Here is a 21,846-nt window from a genome sequence, read left to right as displayed (position 1 = left end):
GCGGTTATTTCTGACACCCACTAACTTCCACGCGGGAGGTGCCGGAGCTCATCTCTGAGGTGCGAAACTGTTATTGAGCAAAACCCAGCCGCGCACGCACCGGCAGCAGATGACGAGGCGCGCAGACGGGCAGCCACGCACCACTGGTCGGTTTAAAGCCACAGGATTTGGATTAAATAGCTGCGAGAGAGCCGATGAGGCAGGCGGGCGGGAGGGAGGGAGGGAGCCAAGGGCTGATTTTTATCTTTTACCGGATCGAGAAGGGGAGGAGGCACGGAGAATGAGTTATTCTTGTAGCAGCACAGAGCCTATTAGCTGTACGGTGTATTAGCCAGCGCGCAACTAAAAAGACTCCGACGCAAGTGGATCGGCTCCCGCGGCGACGACGCCGAGAACAGCAGAAAGCCTCAGTTCCTGTCGGGTCGCGCGCCGAATAACCCTCTCCTGCTGGACATGAAAGTACAGCAAGGCTGCAACTCATCAGACATGGGCATCCCGGTTACAACCGAAGAGGAATTGCGTAAACATACCGTAATAACGCCCGAGGATGTGCTTGGGCTACAGAAGATCACCAAGAGTGAGTAACCCGCTGCAACTCGCATGATATGGGAAGATGAATTAAACCTTATAGTTAAGGTGGGATTAGTGCGATCCATGTGCGCCTTCCTTGTTCACATTGCCTGTTTGTAAATATACTTTCCAGCCAGACAGATACCATGGACAGCGGCACCATCTGACATGACCCCAGAGTCTACATAGCTTATAGCTAACCACTTTTAATCAGTGTGTATTACAGTCAGCGAGCAGTTGTAGATTTGATGCCTTGTCCAATTGCAGTTGCCATTTGTCGTGCAAAGTTTGACTGTGCTACTATTAGGTAATGCATCAGCGTGTGTGCTTGAATGCTTGGAGTTGTTTTATATCTCAGTGTTTGACTGTGTGGGCACTGAAAGAGACAGCAGGTGAGTGTAGGTGCTTCTAATGTGTGCCTCTCAACTCCCACTGAGGGGGAAAAATGTGATGCTTACTACTCCCTCACCTCAAGATACCTGTGGCTCTGAGGTAACAGGTGGCCGGAGATGTGATCCGCTGATTATAGCTCCTCTCAGACAGTTGGAACGAAAACAAGACAATGATACCATTAGCTTGTTGTTTGTCATATATAACTGACACTTTCCATATTATGTAATGGAAGCAGGATGGCCACAGACGCCTCTCTCCACCAGCAGGCCTGCTTTCACAACACTTTATTAAACTTCTGCTGTAGATGGGGAATTTGAAAAACACAGAAAGCACTTTCTCACATGCATCATTAACCTTCTTCTGACAAGGATGTTTCACACAGGTGGTTCAGTCCATCTAATGCATTGCTGTGATGATCAAGGGTGAACCATTATGAAACTGTATAATTTGTGGAGGTGGCTTAGTGTGAAAAAAAAACTACAGTTGAGTAACACTACAGATACTCGAGGCCATAGTTAGTGCAAGCAAAGAAATGTGATTAGTTGAGTCTATGAGTTTTCAGCCTCATCTTAACAACTGTGGTAGCAAATGTGAGCAAATTATTACTTGTGACTGCGAGAGGTGGAATAGTCCTGCATAGTATTAAAGGATTTTGTGTGATGATACACTAATCACACTCCAGCTCACTGAGACAAAATACTATACAGTGTGATAGCCCATAATCCAAATATTAGAGGTAAAGCTGCCCAACTATAAATATAAATATGCAACAAAAAGGATTTAAACAAGCCTTCACTCGCAAAGAGATTGATCTTTGGACAAACTGAAAATGCAAGTAAGCAAATAAATGTGAATTGTGTCCATTTGTTTTCATTAAATCAAGTCAAGTCAAGTCAATTCAAACATGAAACTCCTAAATCGTGACACCCTGCTATCCCCCCACTCTTTCAGACGGCCCTCTTTCTTTTCTTAAATAGTCACATCTATTTTCATTTGGTAACCCCTCAGCAGAGGAGAAGCAATGCTCAGGCTACATCAGTGTGATAATTCCTAAATCACTCATGATGGTGCAGTAATCTCCGCTCTCCACTGACATGTAATCTGGATTATGTCAGGATGGCTGCAACAGCATTCTGCAATGCAGCCATACACCTCAGGTAATTAATGACCCTGGAGCCTAAGTATAAGCTTACAAATGTGCTTGCCACTCATTCATTTACAGGGCTGCACACTGATGGTGAAAGATGACTTTTCCAACCTGCCATCAAGTGCTGCCCTATTTCACGTTCATGATGAGAACGCAGGGGTGTCCAAAAATGGTTCTGAGGCCCAACCATTTAAAACACACACACACACACACACACACACACACACACACACACACACACACACACACACACACACACACACACACACACACACACACACACATATCCCACAGATAAGCACAGTTTCACATAATTTAGGTTATTGTTTTCTGCTGCAAGGGAAAGAAAATTGCTTCTAGTAAAGGCGGCTGCAGAAAATACCGCGTCCTGCAGTGTAAATGACTTCTCCATTTGTGCTTTTGGGAAGTAAATGCCACCATTTCGGGGCAGCCCAGCTCCAGTCTGTCACGGTGGTTCAGTGCTGATAAGCAAGGCACAGCGCCTCATTGTCACAGAGGCAGAGCGGAGAAGAAATATAATCCAGGCAGATGAGAAGCATTGCTGTGACATGAAAAATGGCACATTATCAATTCACTGTTTGCATTATGGATGATTTATGATATGCCTGCAGACAGACATACTGTAAACAGACTTAACCTTATATCAAGAATTACCAATGGACAACAACAGTGTGAAATATGTTATTTTTGGTTAAAATCAAACATAAATTTCTGAAGAAGCATCCATTGTGGAACTTAAATATAAAATATTTTATCATGTTATGGACATTTTGGGAAACATTCTGTGTAGAAACAGTTATTTACTTTTCTATTGTTGCCACTTTCCTGTCATCCACCATGTCTAACTATGTCTCTGCAAGTGCACTTTAGTGCTGCAGAAAGAGTGAGAAATTTGTGTTGCTAAAAAAAAAAGAAAAAAAAGCAAATTGTGCCTCTTGCTGAAAATGCATTTAAATTTCAAGCGGAAAATTTCAAACATACACTCCACAGTGGGTTTATGGCTACCTGAGAGACCCAGATGCCTGAAAAACCACTGTTAGCAGGGGGAATCAGAAAGAAAATGACCCTTTGTTAGAACACAGGGGTGGTTCCATGGGTGTGCTTGGTTTATGATTTTGGTGTGCAGTAGTGCATGCATTCACTACTTCACACTGCAACCATAAAAATGGTGAGTCAGTTATTCATTACACCTTACTTGTTTTTTGGGTTTTTTTTTTACTTTTTTGGCCACAGCAGCTTTTTCATTAGCAGTAGAGAGTGACAGGAAATCAGGGGAAGACAAAAAGAATAATTATTGTTTTTAACTGGTCTCCCAAGCTCTGTCAAAGGTGCTCACCCTCCACTCCTGCACTGTATTATTTGTATATAAAGAGGACTTCTTGAGTGTTTCCTAATATTCTGCTGGTGCAATGGTGGATGCTCATATCAAGCATGGGCAAACTTTCAAATAACAAGGTCAGCATCACAGACAGTATAAAAGATGAGCTTACCCACTAGTTTTGGTCTCCATCCTGTGGCTGGTTTGCTGAAGCTAGAAGTTACCTGATGTTGATTAAAGTGTGGCTTGGTAATTTACCAGCTAATGCTAGTTAGCTCAGTTAGCTGCATTCATAAACTGTATGGTTGCAATGCAAAGACACCCATAGAGGCTAATGTGCTCAGTAATGGACTAATAAAATGCTAGAATTTAACTCCAAAACAGAAACTGAAGGATAAAGTTCTTGGATGGTTTGAATCACAGAGCAAGATATAAAATTGGTCAGATAATTCATCATAAACGCTCCAAAAGGAACCATCAACACAAACAGAGTGGAGGGCTCTCAATTTAATGAAATAGTGGATGAGGCCCAGCAGATTCAGCTGCCTTTCAATCAGCTCAGCCACGCCCTTAACTTAGTTATCCAGGTGGATGAATTAAAAAAAAATTTACCCCACTCAGAGTTGTTATGAGGGGGGATACTATCCATAGAGTCCAAAACCACTGTTTGCATCAGGCTGTAAACGGTGTTGGGGTCATTACTCAAAAAAAGCAATGTACTACTCATTACTCATTACTTTCCCCAAAAGTAATGCAGTACGCACCAACGAAAGTAATTCGTTATACTGCTTTATTGTTACTCCGTAAAATTTCATGAAACAAATTGTCTCATAATTACCAGTTAACAACATAAACCCTGGGCTACAGTTCATACACCAACACAAAACTCTATCCTAATGAGGACACACATAGGATCTTTCTTTTAGCGTTTACATATGAACACAAAGCAGACAACAAAAAGCAAAGTTGAAAACCTGCCCAAAGAGACTTTAAATTGATCGCCACAGTGATTCTACTGTAGAAACATGCGCAGGTTGAAACAGAGGCTACTGGGTTGTGGTCAGCATACACTCAGCTTTAACATCACTCTGGGCTCTAGTCTAGCTTTGCGTTAGCATGCTGTCTGTGTGGATGCTTGCAAACTGCCAAAGTTGCGTTAGCAGTATTACGCAGCTGTTTCTGTCCTGGATGCAGTTTGCACTTTACCATCAGGCTCTTGTTATTATGTGCAATACAAATAAAAGTTATGCCCATATCACCACTCCTGAATAGCGTTTCCATCTTCCTGCGCATGAACTGGAACCAGCTGATTGTAGCTCAAGTGCACAGGATGAAAACTGCATGTTTGTTTGATGTTTTTTTTTCTTTCTGTCCGGCTGGCATGCAGATAACTGAAGAACCTTTGTAACGCAAGTAATGACATAATTGTAACTGTAAGGTAATTACCGAGTTGAGTACAGCAATGTGTTACATTACTGCGTTACCAAAAGATGTAATGTGATTACAGTAACGCATTACTTTGTAATACGTTACGCCCAATGCTGGCTATAAATAAGCTTTTTAATGCTGTGAAGCTCGACATGGTAACATTTTGGAGCCAGCCTCAAGTGGCATATAGACGGACGGCAGTTTCTCCCACTTAGATGTTTGATTTATTTTTAGACCCTTCCTCAACATATTTGCAAGTAATGTGGAGCTCAGGCTTCAGACTGCTCTAAATCCTCTGTTGTCAGTTTTTTCTACTCCTGGATCTGTATGATGTCAATAAGAGAGAAGCTGAAATGGCTTGTTTTAAACTAGGGATGAACTGAGGATTATTTTGAACTGTGAATCATGCAAAGCTACTCTGGTAGAGTCCAAGACTAAAAATATTGAGCTGGAAATGAGAATAATAAGTCTTCTTTTAACTTTGGCACAAATGTCAAAAACATCAAAATTTGCAAGAGAGAGAGTGTCACTGGAATTAGTGATACTACTCTTATTACTACTGAATTTCACTTTGTGATCTCATACACTGTATCCCAGCAAACATCACTGAGGCAATAACATTCTGTCCATGGACAAAACAATCACACCACCAACAGAAAAAATGCCAACATATCAACAAGGGAGATGGCCAGAGATGGTCCAGTAATATGAATCTGTCCAGTTTGCTATCCATCCATTCATTTTCTTCTGCTTATCCAATTCAGGGTCACAGTTGGGCTGGAGCTCTCATGGTTGCCCCGTGGTAAGGTGAGGTAAACCCTCAACAGGACAGCAGTCTAGCACAGAGTGAGACAGACAAACACTTCTGGTTCACTTAGAATTACTCCACACAGATAGGCCCCAGCCCAGATTTGACCTTCTTGCTGTGAGGCAACAGTGCTAAGCACAACACCCCCATGCTCCCCCAAAAGTCAGACTGTCCAATGAGAGTAGACTGGATTTTACCTTTTCACTGCAGCAGCTATCTTTAGTTGAGACAAATGCACATAAACAGCAGAAATACAGCAATGACGAAGTTTAGTTCTTCCAAATGTTTTGGTTTTTAGATGTTCTTTCATTCTGAACTTCCTAATGAACCTGAAAAAGCACCAAACGGCAGATGAAGAGAGCTGTCATCCAACCATACCTGTTGTGATGGTCACACAAAGGTTGGATGAAGGGCTTCTATGATAGAATAAAGGTGTCCACTTGTTGCTTTATAAGGTTTTGATGTGTTCAAAAAGGCCTATAAAAGTTGTTCCTTGTGTGCACAAGGAATGAGAAGGAAGCAGCTGGATATAAATTTTGGAACCTGGCACTTCCCAAAATCCCCAAATCTTTTTTTTTTTTTTTTTAATTTGCGTTACATTGAAATTATTATTTTTTTAATTGCTCTAATTTCTCTTTTGCTTCTCTTTTGGTCTCGTTAGAAGTTTCATGCCATGTAAGTACGTAACAAACAACTAAAACTTTTCAATAACATATACAGATGGATTAAAATGAAAAATAAGTATCTAACAAAGTTACAGTTATTATGGAAAGTGAGGAGCATGACCACACAAGATGCTTTCTTAGACTGTGGGTATTTTTACTCACAGGATCACTGATGTGTAATTTTGCATCATCTAAATGGTTTACTCAAAGCAGTCTTGCTCCTTTTACATTAATGGGCGATCAATTATTTGGCCTCAATAAGTCTGGGACACAGAGCAGCGCTTTATCTACATCGGGCGGGATTTCCACTCTGTGATGTCTGCCAACACAATGGATACAATTTTAATTAAAATTGATTGGTGCAGCCGGTTCTTAATCTCCCATGCACAGCTGCCGCAAGGTTATTCTTTCGGAGCGATCTGAAGCATAGAGAGATGCCTTGTTGAATCCACATCAGTCACCAGCACAGCTTCGTGAGGTGTCCCTTGCATGAGTTTAGCCTTAATTTTTGGTTAAAAAAAATGGTATCATGGTATCGAAGGTGCATTTGTGAGAGATTTGCACTAAAACCCTGTACCAGAGTCTGACGTGGTTACTGATCAATAACCTGTGAGTCAGTGTTTACTAGCTGGTGCTGGTATTTGTGTTAAAGTCGTATAATCAATCCTGATTGCTTGCTGGATTCCAAATGGCAAACTGTGAGAGCTGAAACAGAAAAATCCTCACAGGTCAGGTTTTCATGCTGAATCATTTCAACCCCCAAACCCACTTTTTACTGCTAAAGCTCTTGTCAGTGAGGGATTTTGGTGGCACAGGTTTGTGGTCTCTGCTTATAACAGCCTTAAAGATTTATTTGATTTATAATTTGTTTTTATTTGAAGATGATTTTAGACTCCCCAGAATAGCTATGCTGGTCCAGCCAGCGATAAAAAGATGACAACAATCAGTGAGGCATCAGGAAAAATAAATGGAAAATATTCTGCTTATTCGATAACATTAACACTCTTTCAACCCCTTAGAGGTTTCTTAGAACTTGCAAACCACCAGTCTAGAAAAAATTAGCGTGGCTTCTAAGAAATGTCAAAATAAATTTGCTAAACATATTCATTCATGCTGGATCACTGCCCATTTTCTCCTCACGATAGTGAATTTTCTCAAAGATCTACATCAGATTAAATATGAGTGATCCTAGACAGGATGTAGTCAGCTTACTCTCTGCTTTTTTGCTGAGCTGGAAGTCTTTTACCCATCAGGCAATTTGCAGAACTTAAACTATGTTTTACTCGTATTGTATAACTATGTAACATATCCAGCAGACATACACAACGAACTTTTGCTTCATCCTCTGCACAAGTCCAAATCATCTCAGCCTTGCCTCTCTAACTTTGTTTAGGCTATTTGCTAGACAACTGCTGCATTGATTTTTTTTAACCTGCTGTAATGAAAGAATTTCCCAGCTTTAAGATAAATAAAGTACATCTCTGATAAATGTATCTTAATGAAGGTGGCATCATATGTTACATATAAACTAGCCTACAATAACATTACAGGTGTAAAAATTGTGACTACTCCATAGTGCATTTTCTTTATAATAATAAGTTTTTGCTGCATTTATCAAATTACAGACCTAAAATAAATAAAATTGTTTATTTGTTGTGTAATTGTGTAATTGATTTATTTCCAGCAAAACAAAATAATTAAAAATAATAATTAAAAGTTATAAAAATAATAGAAAAAAAAATGTATAGGCCTGCTCTGAAACAGAGTTGGGCCACTTCGAGTCCTACCTGTGTGTATGCAAATGAATCATATTAAAAGTATTAATTATATGTTTCAGTAACATAAATAAACACATCAGTCCTTTTTAAATATGATTTTATAGTTCTGGCTGTTTTGTGCTGTAATTTGAATTGAACTATTTTATGCAGTTTTCTTATTAGATAACGTCCATGTAGAGAGGTAGAAGGAAGTGTCAGTGTGTGCGTTTACAATCACGTCATACTCCATGATGATGTGATGTGGGTCACCTGAAGAACAAATTATTCTTAATGACCTACATTAAGTGTCTATATGTGCCACGTACACTTGTAATTCTTCATATCAAACCTGAGGATCTTTGATGATCTTTGGCGGCAAAAAAAAATAATTTTTAAATGTCAACTTTCGCAGTTTTTGTAGTGATTTTACTTTTTCATTCCTTGAAGGTTAGTTTAGCTAGGCATAAACACTACTTTCAGCTCCTCTCTTGCCACAAGGTTTTTTGGGTAGGTCCGCATGTTTGATTTGGCAGAGTTTTATTTCAGATGCTCACACAATCCCAAAGGGGATTTGTGTCTCGGGCTGGAACCAAACCAGCATCCTTTCACTTGCCAAGCAAATGTGTTAACCACCTTACAATAGCTAGGCATAAAGACTGGAACAGGAAAACAGCTAGCAGAGGTAACAACATTCAGTTTCTCCACTTCCCCTCTTTGTAGTGAGCCAAGTGGTTGCTTGATGGCATAAAGTAGCATCTGTCTTCAAATCTACCTCTTGACACGAAAGCAAAGGAAAGAATACATTTCCCAAACATGAAACTGTTGCCTAAACAATGCAAAAGTGTTCTTTTTAATGTAGTTTTTCATAAAAGGCTTTATTGTAATTTGAAACCATGAAGCTTAGCTTTCAAAAAGTAATGTACTACACATCACTTGTTGATGCATTGCTTTGTTTGCATATGTGTACAAAGTCATTTGTTACAGTACTAGTTTCATTTCATGTGTGACTCCAGAACAATTCAAATAATAAGGAGGACACACACAAGATCTTTTTACATTTGTATTCTTCTCCTTTCTGCAATAAACTCCAAATAAAGCACGCATACCCAACCCTCCAAAGCTGTAGACGAAGCTGCTATTTTTAATCCAAATCCACCACATAAACCAAAGTCAACTGAGTGGTGTGCAAGCAAAAATTATGCAGGCAATTAAAGAACTTGTGTAACACAATGTGACATAATTCTTTGATTAGCAACTGTAATGTGATTACTGAATTTAGGAACAGTTATGCATTACAGAAAAATGTAAAGGATTATCACCAACACTGATCATAGGATACAGGAAGGATAGGATAGGATACAGGAAGTCCTGACACCCCCACCCCCCAAAAACACACTTCTCTGGTTGGAGAAAGATTAGTGGAAAAAAATCTCATCTGCATTCAGCTGCTCAGAATGCCACCTCTCCGTGAACCTCACCATTTGTCAGTTTGCCTGCAGGTTATGTTAACTGCGAGACATGAAACAACCTGCCACACTCAGTATACCATACATCATTATGTGAACTGCAACGTGCAATGCTAATGCGATAGGCAGCCACTGGCTATGGATTATTTTAAGGTGAAGACATGTAAACATGTTTGCGTTGTCCTTACTTGTGTTCTTAGATTTATTCAAAGCAAGATCTTAAAACTAATCAAAGACCACATAATCAAACAGAAAGAATGAGGCATGTGGAGTCAATCCCTGGGGCTGAAAGTCTGTAACTCCAGGCTAATCTTGGGGATTAGGGAGCTATAAGTGGCACCCGTCAGACAGGCTCTGAGAGTCTGATTGCAGGACCACAGAATGACTCTTGACTCAATGCTAATTTTACTCTCTGTAGAGGTGTTGCTGCTAACTGTATTTTTTCAGGACTCTATTGAATATACATTCAAATTGACTGAACATTAATATCTTTAACAAAAGTCTGATGTTGGTCTAATAGCATATTGTTAGAAACCACACAATAACATCCAAGAAATTAGATGCATGGAAATTAGAGTACGATCTGGAAGGTAAATGCAGAATTAAAGGCAGACTACCTGAGCGGCGAGATAATGGCATGCTTTACCAAAACAAGAAAGTGTACCTTAAGCTGTCATTTCATATTGTAAGTGGAGTCACGGTTCACACAGAATGTCTAATTTCTCCTGCGCTTCAGGCACATCCTCCACAAACCTCTTGGAGAAAGCCTCAGGTACACCTCAGTTGGATCCCAAACGTGGAACATTTCGTTTGCATACGACTGATGTCAAACCTGAGATGCTTTCCTTTGATTTGCTGCTGCACCTTGTTGTTGTGGAGTAGGCAGGTGGAATGGGAGAAGGAAAAAGACTGGCTAATCGAGCTAGTGCTCTGTCACAAAGAGTGTTGCTAGGTGACAGTGTTGAAGGAAGTGAAGTGCAGCACTTTGTGTGTGTGTGTGTGTGTGTGTGTGTGTGTGTGTGTGTGCGTGTGTGTGTGTAAAAAGGAAAGAAGAACAATCATTTTAACTATGGTTTTATAACAATAATCAGATAAGTAAAAGGGATTTTACTTAATTGTACTTAATTCCCTGTTAGAGGGATGATGACTTGAACTACAGTACAGGTTTCCTTTTCACAGCAGCAGTAAAGCTACTTGTTTGAAATGTTTAACTGTCTGCGAGAAACTAACTGTGTGTAAAGCCTAAAAAACAAAAAAAGCTCAATTTTAAGCCCATTTTCATGCCCAGGGTGTTAAATGCTGCTTTTTTGTGAAAGTCACTGTGGTCTCAGAGGTACACCCTCTTTTATTAGTGCCGTGACTCACTGGTTGCAACAATATTTAGATGACAGTCATTTCCAGCACTTGCTGCTCTCTGCGTCACATTTAAGCTTGGGTACCAATGAGCATAATTTTTTTAATGTGCAGTCTTGATCTTACAGCAAGGCTATGTAAAGCTGCTGGCTTCGGCCACATACTTAGGAAATATAAGAGTGGTAGGGTTGATCTTCTTATCAATCGATAATGTACTGTGTAACTTGACTCTTGTAATACAGTCTGTTAGGACAATTAACTGCATAGTAAGCCATATATTTGCCAGATAAGTGCATTTTTTTGTGAGCCCTAGCCAACATTTGCGAGGAATACCTGCTGTGTTGCTCCTACTCATCACTCAAAGCTGCAATGTCTCTAATACTGCATTTTTTTAGGTGTCCAGAATGCATCTTAATCAGATACCTGAACCACTTCCACTGGCTTCTTTTGATGTGGTGCAAAAGCAGAATCTACTTGAGTCCCTTCCAAATGATCAAGCTCCTCACCCTTTTATTAAGAGAGCCCAAACACCCTTTGGAGGAGGCTTGTTTCCTCTGCTTGTATCTGCTATTTAATTCTTTCAGTACTACTCAGAGCTTGTGGGCATAGGCGAGGGTAGGAACATAGACTGACTGGTAAATCAACAGCTTCACTTACACTCAGCTCTCTCTCCACCATGGCACTGCTGCCAGTGCTTCACCAGGCCGTCTGTCAGTCTCCCCTTACTCATTAAGAAGACACCAATATACTTAAATTCCTCCTCTTAGGGAGCTACTCCATGGCTTAGAGTGGGCACTTGACCCTTTTCTGACTGAGAAAAGGGCTCATTCTCATCCCAGATGCTTCAGATTCAGCTGAAAAGTGCCTCAGTGTGAGCTAGAGGTCATTGCTTGATGAAGCCAAGAGAACCACATCATCTGCAAAAAGCACAGATGAGATCCTGAGACTACTGAACCTGACACCCTCCAGCCTTTGACTGCAAAAAAAATTCTGAACAGAACCTGTAAAAAAGGGCAGCCCTGTCAGATTCTGACTTATTGCTGGCAAGCCAAACCAAGGTCTTACTGTGGTATCCCATACTCCTGAATCACTCCCCATGCCCCAACAGGACACCCAGATGAAAGCAGTCAAAAACTTCTCCAAGTCCACAAAACACATAGCTGGGCAAACTCTCACACACCCTCAAATATCCTCAAGAGGATAAACAGCTGGTCCAGTATTCCATTACCAGGATGAAAATCACATTGTTCCTCCTGAATCTGAGGTGTGAATAACAGACAGACTCTCCTCTCCAGTACACTGGCACAGACCCCCTGAACCTATGCCAGAACCCTCCAGTTCCCCTTTTTGAAGTCGAGAACCAACACCCTAATCTGTCAGTCCAGAGACACTGTCCCCGACTTCCATGCAATGCAAAGTTAGGTCCTAAAAGCACTATGCAGTTTTAATTAGGCCTTTTAATTACTTTCCCAGACAATATATTAATGATCCCAAAAGAGGAAAAGTTGGTAGATTTGTCCCAGCTATATGTTTTCAGAAACCAGTCTGAGATCTAACTGTTTCACACATTTTTTTGCCAAAATGAGAAGTTTAAATTGCTCCTAAATTAAATCCAGAAGTTAAGTCTCTGTTACTGCTGTGTCTTTAAAAGACTGCGACAAACTGCAGTATATAAATTAGAGAGCATTCATCACATATTGAAGATGTCCCACGGTTCTTTCCCATAGTCATTTTTTTGTTCTCAGTACCTTTCACCAACTGAAAATGACACTTATCCTTCAATTTGTGTGTTAGCCCTCCTCAGCTAACACCAAATTTTGTTTTCTCTAAACACCGAGCATCTGAAAAGGGCATATTTTATGACAACTTCAAATCCCTAAAAGGCCATCACCCATCATCAGTCAAGCTGCTCCATGTGGAGAGGCTGTGAAATCAAAGCATGTTTTGTAGTGTAGTCCGAACTTCATGTGATTGTAGCAGTGACATAGCAGTGTGCAAATTCTTGCACTGCACTGGGTGAAAGTGATTTCATTGGCTTTGCTATCAGATGAAACACTCCATCTGTCTTTTTCATCAGGTTTGGCAAGAAGCCATCTCTGATTCACAAAGTACATCTATCGGTCATCTGTCCACAAAGACAGTGAGCTTAGTAGCTGCTACAGAAGATGCAGTTAGAGGACTCATCAGACAGATTTTGAGAAAAGTAAAGGCTATTTTCACCAAAAATGATCAGTTCAGTGGATTGCACTGAATTGGATTTCCTTTCTTAGCATAATAGATTCTTAGTGGCCAGAGGTAAAGAGCTCTCACTTTAAATGTGGGCTGTGTATTAATGCCTTCAGTCGGTATATTCTTTATGAATTTCATTCAGCCAAAACAACCAAATATATCAAGCAATTTTATCTTATACTGTGAACAAACTAACCAGATTATGTTATTGATTCTGTATGTACAGTATTGTACAAAAATCTTGAGGCACCCTTCATTTTATAATTTGCTTCCAAGGAGCCAGGCTTGTTTGTATTTTCTAAAGTGTTTTTCAGCAATAGTTCTCCAGGTTTTCTGAAGGCCTTTCAGAGATTTTCTGGACACTGGCTTTTTCTTTTTACTCATTTTCAGTCCAGTCCTTGTACCTGACCATTTTCAGAGGAATGTTTTTGTTTGTGGCCGTCAAGAAGCCATTCTTAACGAAGGGAAGGCTGAGATATGCCGAACTACATCAGTACTGGACTGAAAATCAACAACAGTTGGCAACAGGTCTTATTTGACATTTTTGATTTAAATCGTTGTCAATATGTATGGAGGAAGTCGGGAGAGGGGTACAACAGTGAGTGTCTACAGCCATCTGTAAAACACAGTGGGGACTCTGTCATGGTTTGGGGCTGCATTTTAGCAAGTGGTGTTGGGAGATCTTGTCAAAATTGATGGAATTATAAACACCAGAAAGTACCATCAGATTTTGATCCGCCATGCAATACTATCTAGAAAGCATTTGATTGGTTTCATTTTTCAGCATGACAATGATCCCAAACACTCTGCCAGTGCAATAAAAGCATACCTGGATAGACAAACACACAATCAGTTGGACTCTCCAGAGCCTGGACCTCAGCATTATTGAAGCAGTGTCAGATTGTGTTGACAGAGAACAGAAAAAAAGGCAGAAACATCCAAAGAAGAGCTTTGAATCTCCTTCAAGAAGCCTGAAGAACTATTCCTGAAGACTACTTAAAGAAAATACAAGAAAGCTGCCTGAGAGAGTTCATGCTGTGTTGGAGAAGAACTGAATTTCAAACATGTGGAAATTCAGTATATAATGCAAAAACACATTATATACTGAATTTCCACATGTGTTCACATATGTTTCAATAAATCACTGCACCTCTTTCCCATTTTCTGAGCAAAATATAAATAAATGAGGGGTGGCTCAAGACTTTGGCACGATGCTTTATGCATGGGAGAGTTCCTTTTTTAAGTTGTTGGCATTTTCATTACATATTGATGAGTTAACGGTGTCAGCAGGGTGACACAGTTACGGACTTCAATATAACCTAATATATAATAATCCTTCACTTTGAAAGTAGTTATTTTAAGCTTTGGATCTGGAGTGTAAACGCTTTCCTCTCTGACTCTGCTGCATCCCGTTTGGGGGAGGTGAAAGAGGTTATGTAGATGCTTATGTTATTAGTACGAGTAACCCAAACAAGCATCTAATCTCTGCAACATGAAGAGAGTAATTTTGCACTGTGTTAGATAACAGAATTTGATCCAGCTTTCAGCCAAGATGACGATTTCAGTTCTTGGGTTTATTTCAAAATTACTCCACAGTAATCGCATCTAGGCCATGTAGCATGCGGGCACTCTATAAATCCTATGTCAAAGTTGCATTTGCTTCTGAGAAATCTGAGTCCCAGCAGTAATATTAGGCTTACAGTAATGTTCCCAGTGCAGATAAGCCCCTCACATAAAATGAACCAGCAGTAGAGGGCACTGCATCAAACAGTCGCTCTCTAAACTCTCACTGGATTAGAAAGTAACAGAAAAAGATTGAATAAAATATAAAAAACAAAAATGTCTTGTCTTGGCCAGTCTTGTGTTGGCCACTATGGAAAAACTTTAAATGCATACAGATATTTATTATAATAAGTAAACATTATATAATGCACATGCATTAATATGCAACAGCTGCGTTCTTTACACAGCATTTACACGATAAAACCACATGACGAAATCACACAGGTCAGAAAGATAGCATCATCTCATTCACCTCAAATCTCAAATACCAATTCTGTGTTAAAATGCAAGAAATATATCAGATGATAGCATTCATTTGGGGTTTAAAAGAAACTCTAAAGAACCAAAGAGAACACACTCTCCTTGGTAAAACGTCACAAGGTTTGTTAAGTGAAACCTGTGGTTTGACAGTGTTGTAGTCTGACTTCACCACTTCTGTAAATCTGCATTAAAACCATGCAACTGTCTCAAGGAAAACAAAAGATGCTCTTTAGTTTCAGCGTAACAACATTAGGGGATTTGGGGGGAGGTTTTTTTTCCATTAATTAATCTGTTAAATGAACTTTTTTTGGTCCATCCATCCACCCTTTTTCTGCCACTTATCCAGAAGAAGAAGAAAATGGTCGCAGGAGGCAGCAGCCTGAGCAAAGAAACTCAGACTTCCCTCTCCCCAGCTCTTTGTAACACAGAGGTGTTCCCAGGCCATTGTAACCCTGATCTACTGCAGGGCATCCTCCCTGTAGGGTATGCCCGGAACACCTCACTCAAGAGGCGCCCACAGGCATTCTAGTCAGATGCTTGAACCACCTCAGCTGGCTCCTTTTGATGGTATTTTTTGGTGTTAAATCATTTTTCCACTTTTAAATGAGGTGTCAGCTATTGTGTCTTACCCTTTATGATTAGGTCTATAAATACCTTAGAGCAGGTGGCTAAAGCCTGTGTGGCCCATCTGCTCCTTAACCCTCAGAAAGAGTCAAAGATGTAACTGTGTGGGTTCGTGTGTGTGCACAAATACACAGATCCATTCACGTAAGTTGATAATGCATTTAGTGTAACTTATGTTTGACTTTCTTAATGTGTCATATGAAAGCATCAGCGAGAAAGACCCTTCAACACTTATGTAACATAGACAGCTAATAATACCTGCCCTTACCAAACCCTAATGAGATACCGTGTGTGTGTGTGTTTGTGTGTGTGTGTGTGTGCACTTCTCAAACAGTCAGTCCATGTGATGGTAAAACACAATAAGCCTCTTAGGTCTAATCCTGCCCCGTTGGGAAGGGAGTGTCTCACACATGCCACACACACACATACATGCACATACAGCACCAACGTGGCCAAATCTGACATTCTTTGGTTTAATGCAATCAAAATCCTGCAAGAGAAAAGTAATCAAGACATTTAGTGTTACTGGTGTAAAGCAAATTAACAATATTACAGGAAGTGTGTGTGATTATCAAAATGAGCTATTTAATTCTTTATGGTAATTTAGCTTCTCAGCATGTAACAAAAAAGAGGTAAAAGCAAAAGATTATCATAATCACTAACTAAACCTGTATTTTGAACTGTTATGCCATAAAAAAGTATTCTTTCTTTCATTCTTTTGCATATGTGTAAAAATACTGAGACCCTTATAACACAGAGTTCTGATGTCAACTGAAAATGTCCATCCATTTGAATTCACTTTCATTTATTTGGTGCCAAATCGCATCAATAGTCATCTCAAAGCACTTTATACTGCAAAGATATTATACAATAATATAGATAGAAACCCAGTGATCAACCATCCCCTGTGAGCAAGCACTCGACAACAGTGGAGAGGAAAAAAGTCCCTTTTAACAGGAAGAAGCCCCGAGCAGAACCAGGCTCAGGGTAGAGCAGCCATCTGTTTGGACCGCTCGACGTGGGTGATGGCGTGGAGAGGTCGAATGCAGATTGGTTGAAAAGTGGGCCAGAACAAGAGGAGTTCACCACGAATGGGAGAAACATTCATGAAAACAGCATGAAAAGCACAGACAGCGGTTGCAGTGGACACTTTTCATTATTTTTAACATTCGGTTTCACATCTGTTTGTATGTTATAACGTTGCTCCGCGGCTGGCTCTAAAAGCTCCCTGAAAAGCCTTCAGTTGATCCAAAAGGCCGCAGTGAGAATAACAAGAAGTAGAAAGTGAGATCGTTCTCCCATAGTGGCGTCTCTTTATTGTTTCCCTGTCAAATTCAGAGTTGAATTTAAAATCCTTCTCCTCACATACAAAAGCTTGAATGATCAGGGCCATCACATCTTAAGGACCTCACAGTACCATATTATCCCAGTAGAGCACTTCACTTTGCAGGCTTTATAAATTTCCCCATGATGCATTGAGCATTTCTTCTCCCCTTTTTCACTCCCCATGTGTTTACATAGTGTGTTCCCATAGTTCTGTCTTTTCCTCTCTGTTCTCTTTCTCCTCAGCCCCCAACCAGCCACAACCGGTGGCTGCCCCGCTCTAATCCTGCTTCTGCTTGAGTTTTTCCCTAACCACTTTAACCTTGTTATGATCATATGGGATTGTCAGATTGTTGGGGGTTTCCCTCTAATATTATAGGGGATTTACCTTGCAATATACAGCAAGGTAATATAAAACCTGAGGCAAATGCTACTGCTAGTTGATGCTATGTAAATAAAACTGAATTGGAATAAATTTCAATGTATTTTCTTGATTTCAAGTTATTTTCTTAGAGGTTTAAGGTAGTAAGCCAAAATTTGAGGTGCCTAACTCAAAATTTTGAGATAATAACCCAAATATTTGTGATGGTAATTTTGACTTATGAATGGCAGAAAATATTGTTTTTTCCGGTGGCAGGAGCAAGCTTCCATAGCATAAGGACCAGCAACAGCACAAGCAAGAACGCTCCGCAGACAGGGTGTTTGCGATACTGCCCTCTGGTGACAGCAAACAGCTACAACAAGTAGACAGCAGGCTGCATAGGAACAAGGCAATTAGGGCTTCAACTGAAGTTAAGAGAAATTTGAGAACAAGTAAATAACTCAATACTGAATCACACTAACGTACTACTCATGGATACAGTAACAGGATTTGCACATTTTTTTTCTGTATTTTTCTGTGAGATTTCTTTTTCTAAAGGTAAACTGTGTCTTGTGTTAAACAGTTTGCATACTCTAACTAATCATAAAAAAAAATAATTTTATCACACACCAGAAAGGAGATTACATAACCACAGTTGTCAAACCAGACTCTGGGTATATTGTTCAGTGCACATAAGTACAAGCATATAAAAGATTCGTGACTTGCTTTGAAACTTAGAAACTTTAGTTTCTGCTTTGTGTGTCTATCCCCCTTGAGCAAGCCAGACAATTCACTCAGCTCAGTGTGACCTGAACGTCTGTCTAGGCTTTCATTGCTGCAGCTGAAGTAGGGAGTTTTGTATTGTGCCTCCTCTCGGCACAGAGAGAGATAAAACATTTAAAAATGGCTTTTCAGGCACTGCTGTGACGTTGCAGTGATGTCTGTTCTTCACAGAGCTGGCTTTTATGAATGTGAGACAGGTTCAGGCCTGCCTGTAACAACAGATATGACTGTTTCTTGGAGTGTAACAGAAGTCAGTGATTAATTAACAGTTTTGTTTTGTTTTTATCATGCACAAAAAATAGAATAACCTGAGGCTCATTTGGGTCGCTGTTTTCCAGATTACCTCTGCTCTCCAGAAGAAAACGTCCACATGATTGACTTCACCAGGTTTAAGATCCGTGACATGGAAACGGGGACAGTCCTCTTTGAGATTACTAAACCTCCAACACCAGGTGTGCTCCAGGGCTCAGTTTAATAGAAAGGCCTGCACACATATTGAACTGTGCAATGAGGGAATGGTCAAACTCAAAAAGCTGACCGTTTATTGTTATTTTTATTCATCCCATCTTTAGCGGGCAGTAGAAAGCAGTGCGACCCCAACGCCGGCCGTTTTGTCCGATACCAGTTCACCCCGGCCTTCCTACAGCTGCGGCAGGTTGGAGCCACGTAAGTCACCATGTGGAGTGTACTGCAGTGACATCGGTCACTCAGAGGAAACATACCAGAAGTAGGATGTGTGTAGGCTCTGGTGTCAGTCAGCAGGCTGACACTGATGAGTGCGAACATACAGAACGGCCCAGCCCACCTGCTGAGTCAGTCATCAAATAGCTGTCAGTGCTCCTGAGTGGTGCTCATCATGAAATTGAGTGCAGGTTTCAGGCATCTGATGTGTCATTTGACTGTTCTTCCAAATAAAATTGATCAATTGAGCATTGCTGCTTCAATCAGAGGCATTATCAGAGGAACGGGTGATGGAGAGCTCTAAAGAAAGTAAAAATATAGCAATAAACACTAAATAAGACAAGAGTGCAATGCTGCAGAATTTGCTCATCGCAGACAGGCAGAACAATAAGATAAACATATTAGTTCAAGTTCATGTGTTTATGTTTTTGCCCACTGCTGCTGTTTATTTCTAATGTGAAAGCTCATTGTGTTCATATCTGACCCTTTCCAATAGCCTAATAAAGGAGACTTGTGCATTCCTGTGAAAAACAGAGCACACCCTTTCTGCTTCCATAGGAATTAAGAGTTTTAGTAGTAGGTGCTACTTACTGGATGTCCATGATCTTCGGGCCCTCAGACGGCACTGCATTAAATTCAGGGTGGATTGTTTCATGATGCATCAAATGTTTTCATTTGGTGTAAGGTCAACACTTACAGCAATATTGCTTTGTAGTAGAAGAGTCCGGGTGCTGAACTGGCCCACCTGCAGTCCAGACCTTTCACCAAATGAAAACATTTGATGCATCATGAAACAAAAATATGACAAAGAAGGCCCAGGACAGTTGAGCAGCTAGAATCCTTTAATCCTCTAAAGAGAAGAGGGGATGCTACACAGTTGTAAACATGACCCTATTCCAACTTTTTAATTTGCTTACACATTGGTGGATTTATTTTTCTCTTTGTGTCTCTTCAGAGTGGAGTTCACGGTTGGTGACACCCCCATCAACAACTTCCGTATGATTGAAAGACACTACTTCCGCGATCAGCTCCTAAAGAGCTTCGATTTCGAGTTTGGCTTCTGCATGCCCAGCAGCAAGAACACGTGTGAGCACATTTACGAGTTCCCCACACTGTCCGAGGAAATGAGTGAGTGTCTCACACACACATCCGCGCACGATACTCCAACACGTTTAAGATAAATGCCGCCATATTTAAATCGATTTGATGTTTCAAAATCCTGTGTGTTATCGATTTTCTTCTCTCAGTGCGTGAGATGATCCTGCACCCTTACGAGACGCAGTCTGACAGCTTCTACTTTGTGGACAACAAGCTGGTGATGCACAACAAGGCGGATTATTCCTACAGTGGAGGGCCATAGGAAGACGTCCATCCTGCCACCCTCCACCCTTTCTTTCTTCCTCCCTGTTATAGACATTTTCCATAATCCAGCTATCACTTCAGGACCAGAAACAGATGAACTGATGGACAAATCACTGGCATTAAATACTCCTGTCTCCCTTCCTGTTAGCTTCATGCATTTCCATTCAGGTACTCAGCTGCCTGGCCAATCAGATTCCTCCTTTTGCCTCTTTTTGCAGGAACATTGAATTCTGCCAGTTTTATCCTCAGTTTTCATCAGCGTGCGTGAGTGAGTGTGTGGGCAGCAAACACATGCAGTGTCTGTACATAGTGTTGATTTCAGTCTGTATGTGTGGGTTCCAGTTTTTCATCAGGAAAACTTTTTTTTTTTTTTGTGTGTGCTTTGGAAGAGAAACAGAAGTCAAGCAGACAAGGCAGAAACACAGAATAAGACAAAGAAGGAAATGAAAATGCCCTAAAAAGATCAACAACAAAAAAAAATCAATCCATTCAGATGTATATTTACAGTATATAGTTTGTATAGGATTCATTACATTTTTACTTCCGAGGTTTTTAATCTTTGTAGTAGCGCACATCTGAATGATTCAGTCCTCCTCCCGTGATCTGCCATCGTTCAGTTGAATGACGGCACTGTGTACTTTGTCTTTGTGAATGTGTCACTTGTTGTCATATGTTTTCATGTTCATAGTAATAATACTACTACTGCAGTATGTGAGGAGTATTTTTTAAATAAATAGCCATTTTGAAAGTGTCAGGAAGTTACATTAGCCAAAAGTCAGATACCAGATTTGATATCCAGTATGATCTCTGTAGTACTGAGCACTGTGTATACTTTAATTACGATAAATGTTTTACGCATAAAAATCAAAAGTATGTAAAGTTTTGACAACCAGAATTCCATCACTGCAATAAAATATGGGATTTTTGTGGGACCTTGATATTTGCTGGGGGTTTTTTTTGTTTTGTGAGAATCACTCCAAATGCACCCACTTGAAATGAAACACATGAAAAGAGTCTTAGTTTAGGTACAGATGATACTGTTGTGTTAATTTCATTACTTTTGAAGGGGTTAATGTGGTAAACGCATTTGTTTGGCAAGCCAAAGGTCAAGCCGGAGACACAAATCCCCTTCGGGGTTGCATCCGCAAGGGCACCCAGCACAAAACAAAACATCTTTGCCGCCCTCTTCTGTGGCAACATTCTTACTGCACCATTACCCTTACACCTCCTGCTGTACCGTTCATTTTTATTAGAAATCACTGTTAATACTTTTTCTTTTTCATGCGCATAATGCGCTGATTGGAACCAGTGAATATGCAATACACAGAGTCTGTGTGATGGTCTTTTTTGGTCACTCAGAGGCAATGGTAACCTTCCAGAGCAACATTAGCATTCATGTGAGGTCATATTTCCAACCGCCTGATTTAATTCCACTATTTATTATTCGCAGGATATTCAGCTCTTGAGAAAAATGTCTATCTCTTTAACTGTGTTCACCTGTTAGTCTAGAACAG

At 40.3% G+C, this 21,846-nt stretch overlaps 1 protein-coding gene across 1 annotated transcript; it reads left to right on the top strand.

Moving 5' to 3' along the window:
* Positions 1-261: 261 nt before the first annotated feature.
* Positions 262-21,270, top strand: unc119a1 (unc-119 lipid binding chaperone a1). Its single transcript, XM_030744823.1, has 5 exons — positions 262-577; positions 18,628-18,741; positions 18,862-18,955; positions 19,926-20,098; positions 20,218-21,270. The coding sequence occupies exons 1-5, from the start codon at positions 454-456 to the stop codon at positions 20,328-20,330; spliced, it is 618 nt and encodes a 205-aa protein (XP_030600683.1). The 5' UTR covers positions 262-453; the 3' UTR covers positions 20,331-21,270.
* The last annotated feature ends 576 nt before the right edge of the window (positions 21,271-21,846 follow it).

This window comes from Archocentrus centrarchus, chromosome 13 (genome assembly GCF_007364275.1).
Source record: "Archocentrus centrarchus isolate MPI-CPG fArcCen1 chromosome 13, fArcCen1, whole genome shotgun sequence".
Classification (NCBI taxonomy): Eukaryota; Metazoa; Chordata; class Actinopteri; order Cichliformes; family Cichlidae; genus Archocentrus; species Archocentrus centrarchus.
This window is presented reverse-complemented; position numbering and strand designations above follow the sequence as displayed.

Bases quoted from the DNA above. Each gene is read 5' to 3' on its own strand.
- unc119a1 (XM_030744823.1), top strand. From the start codon at position 454: ATGAAAGTACAGCAAGGCTGCAACTCATCAGACATGGGCATCCCGGTT. The intron at 578-18,627 runs GTGAGTAACCCG...GCTGTTTTCCAG, and splicing joins GCTACAGAAGATCACCAAGA to ATTACCTCTGCTCTCCAGAA. The intron at 18,956-19,925 runs GTAAGTCACCAT...GTGTCTCTTCAG, and splicing joins CTGCGGCAGGTTGGAGCCAC to AGTGGAGTTCACGGTTGGTG.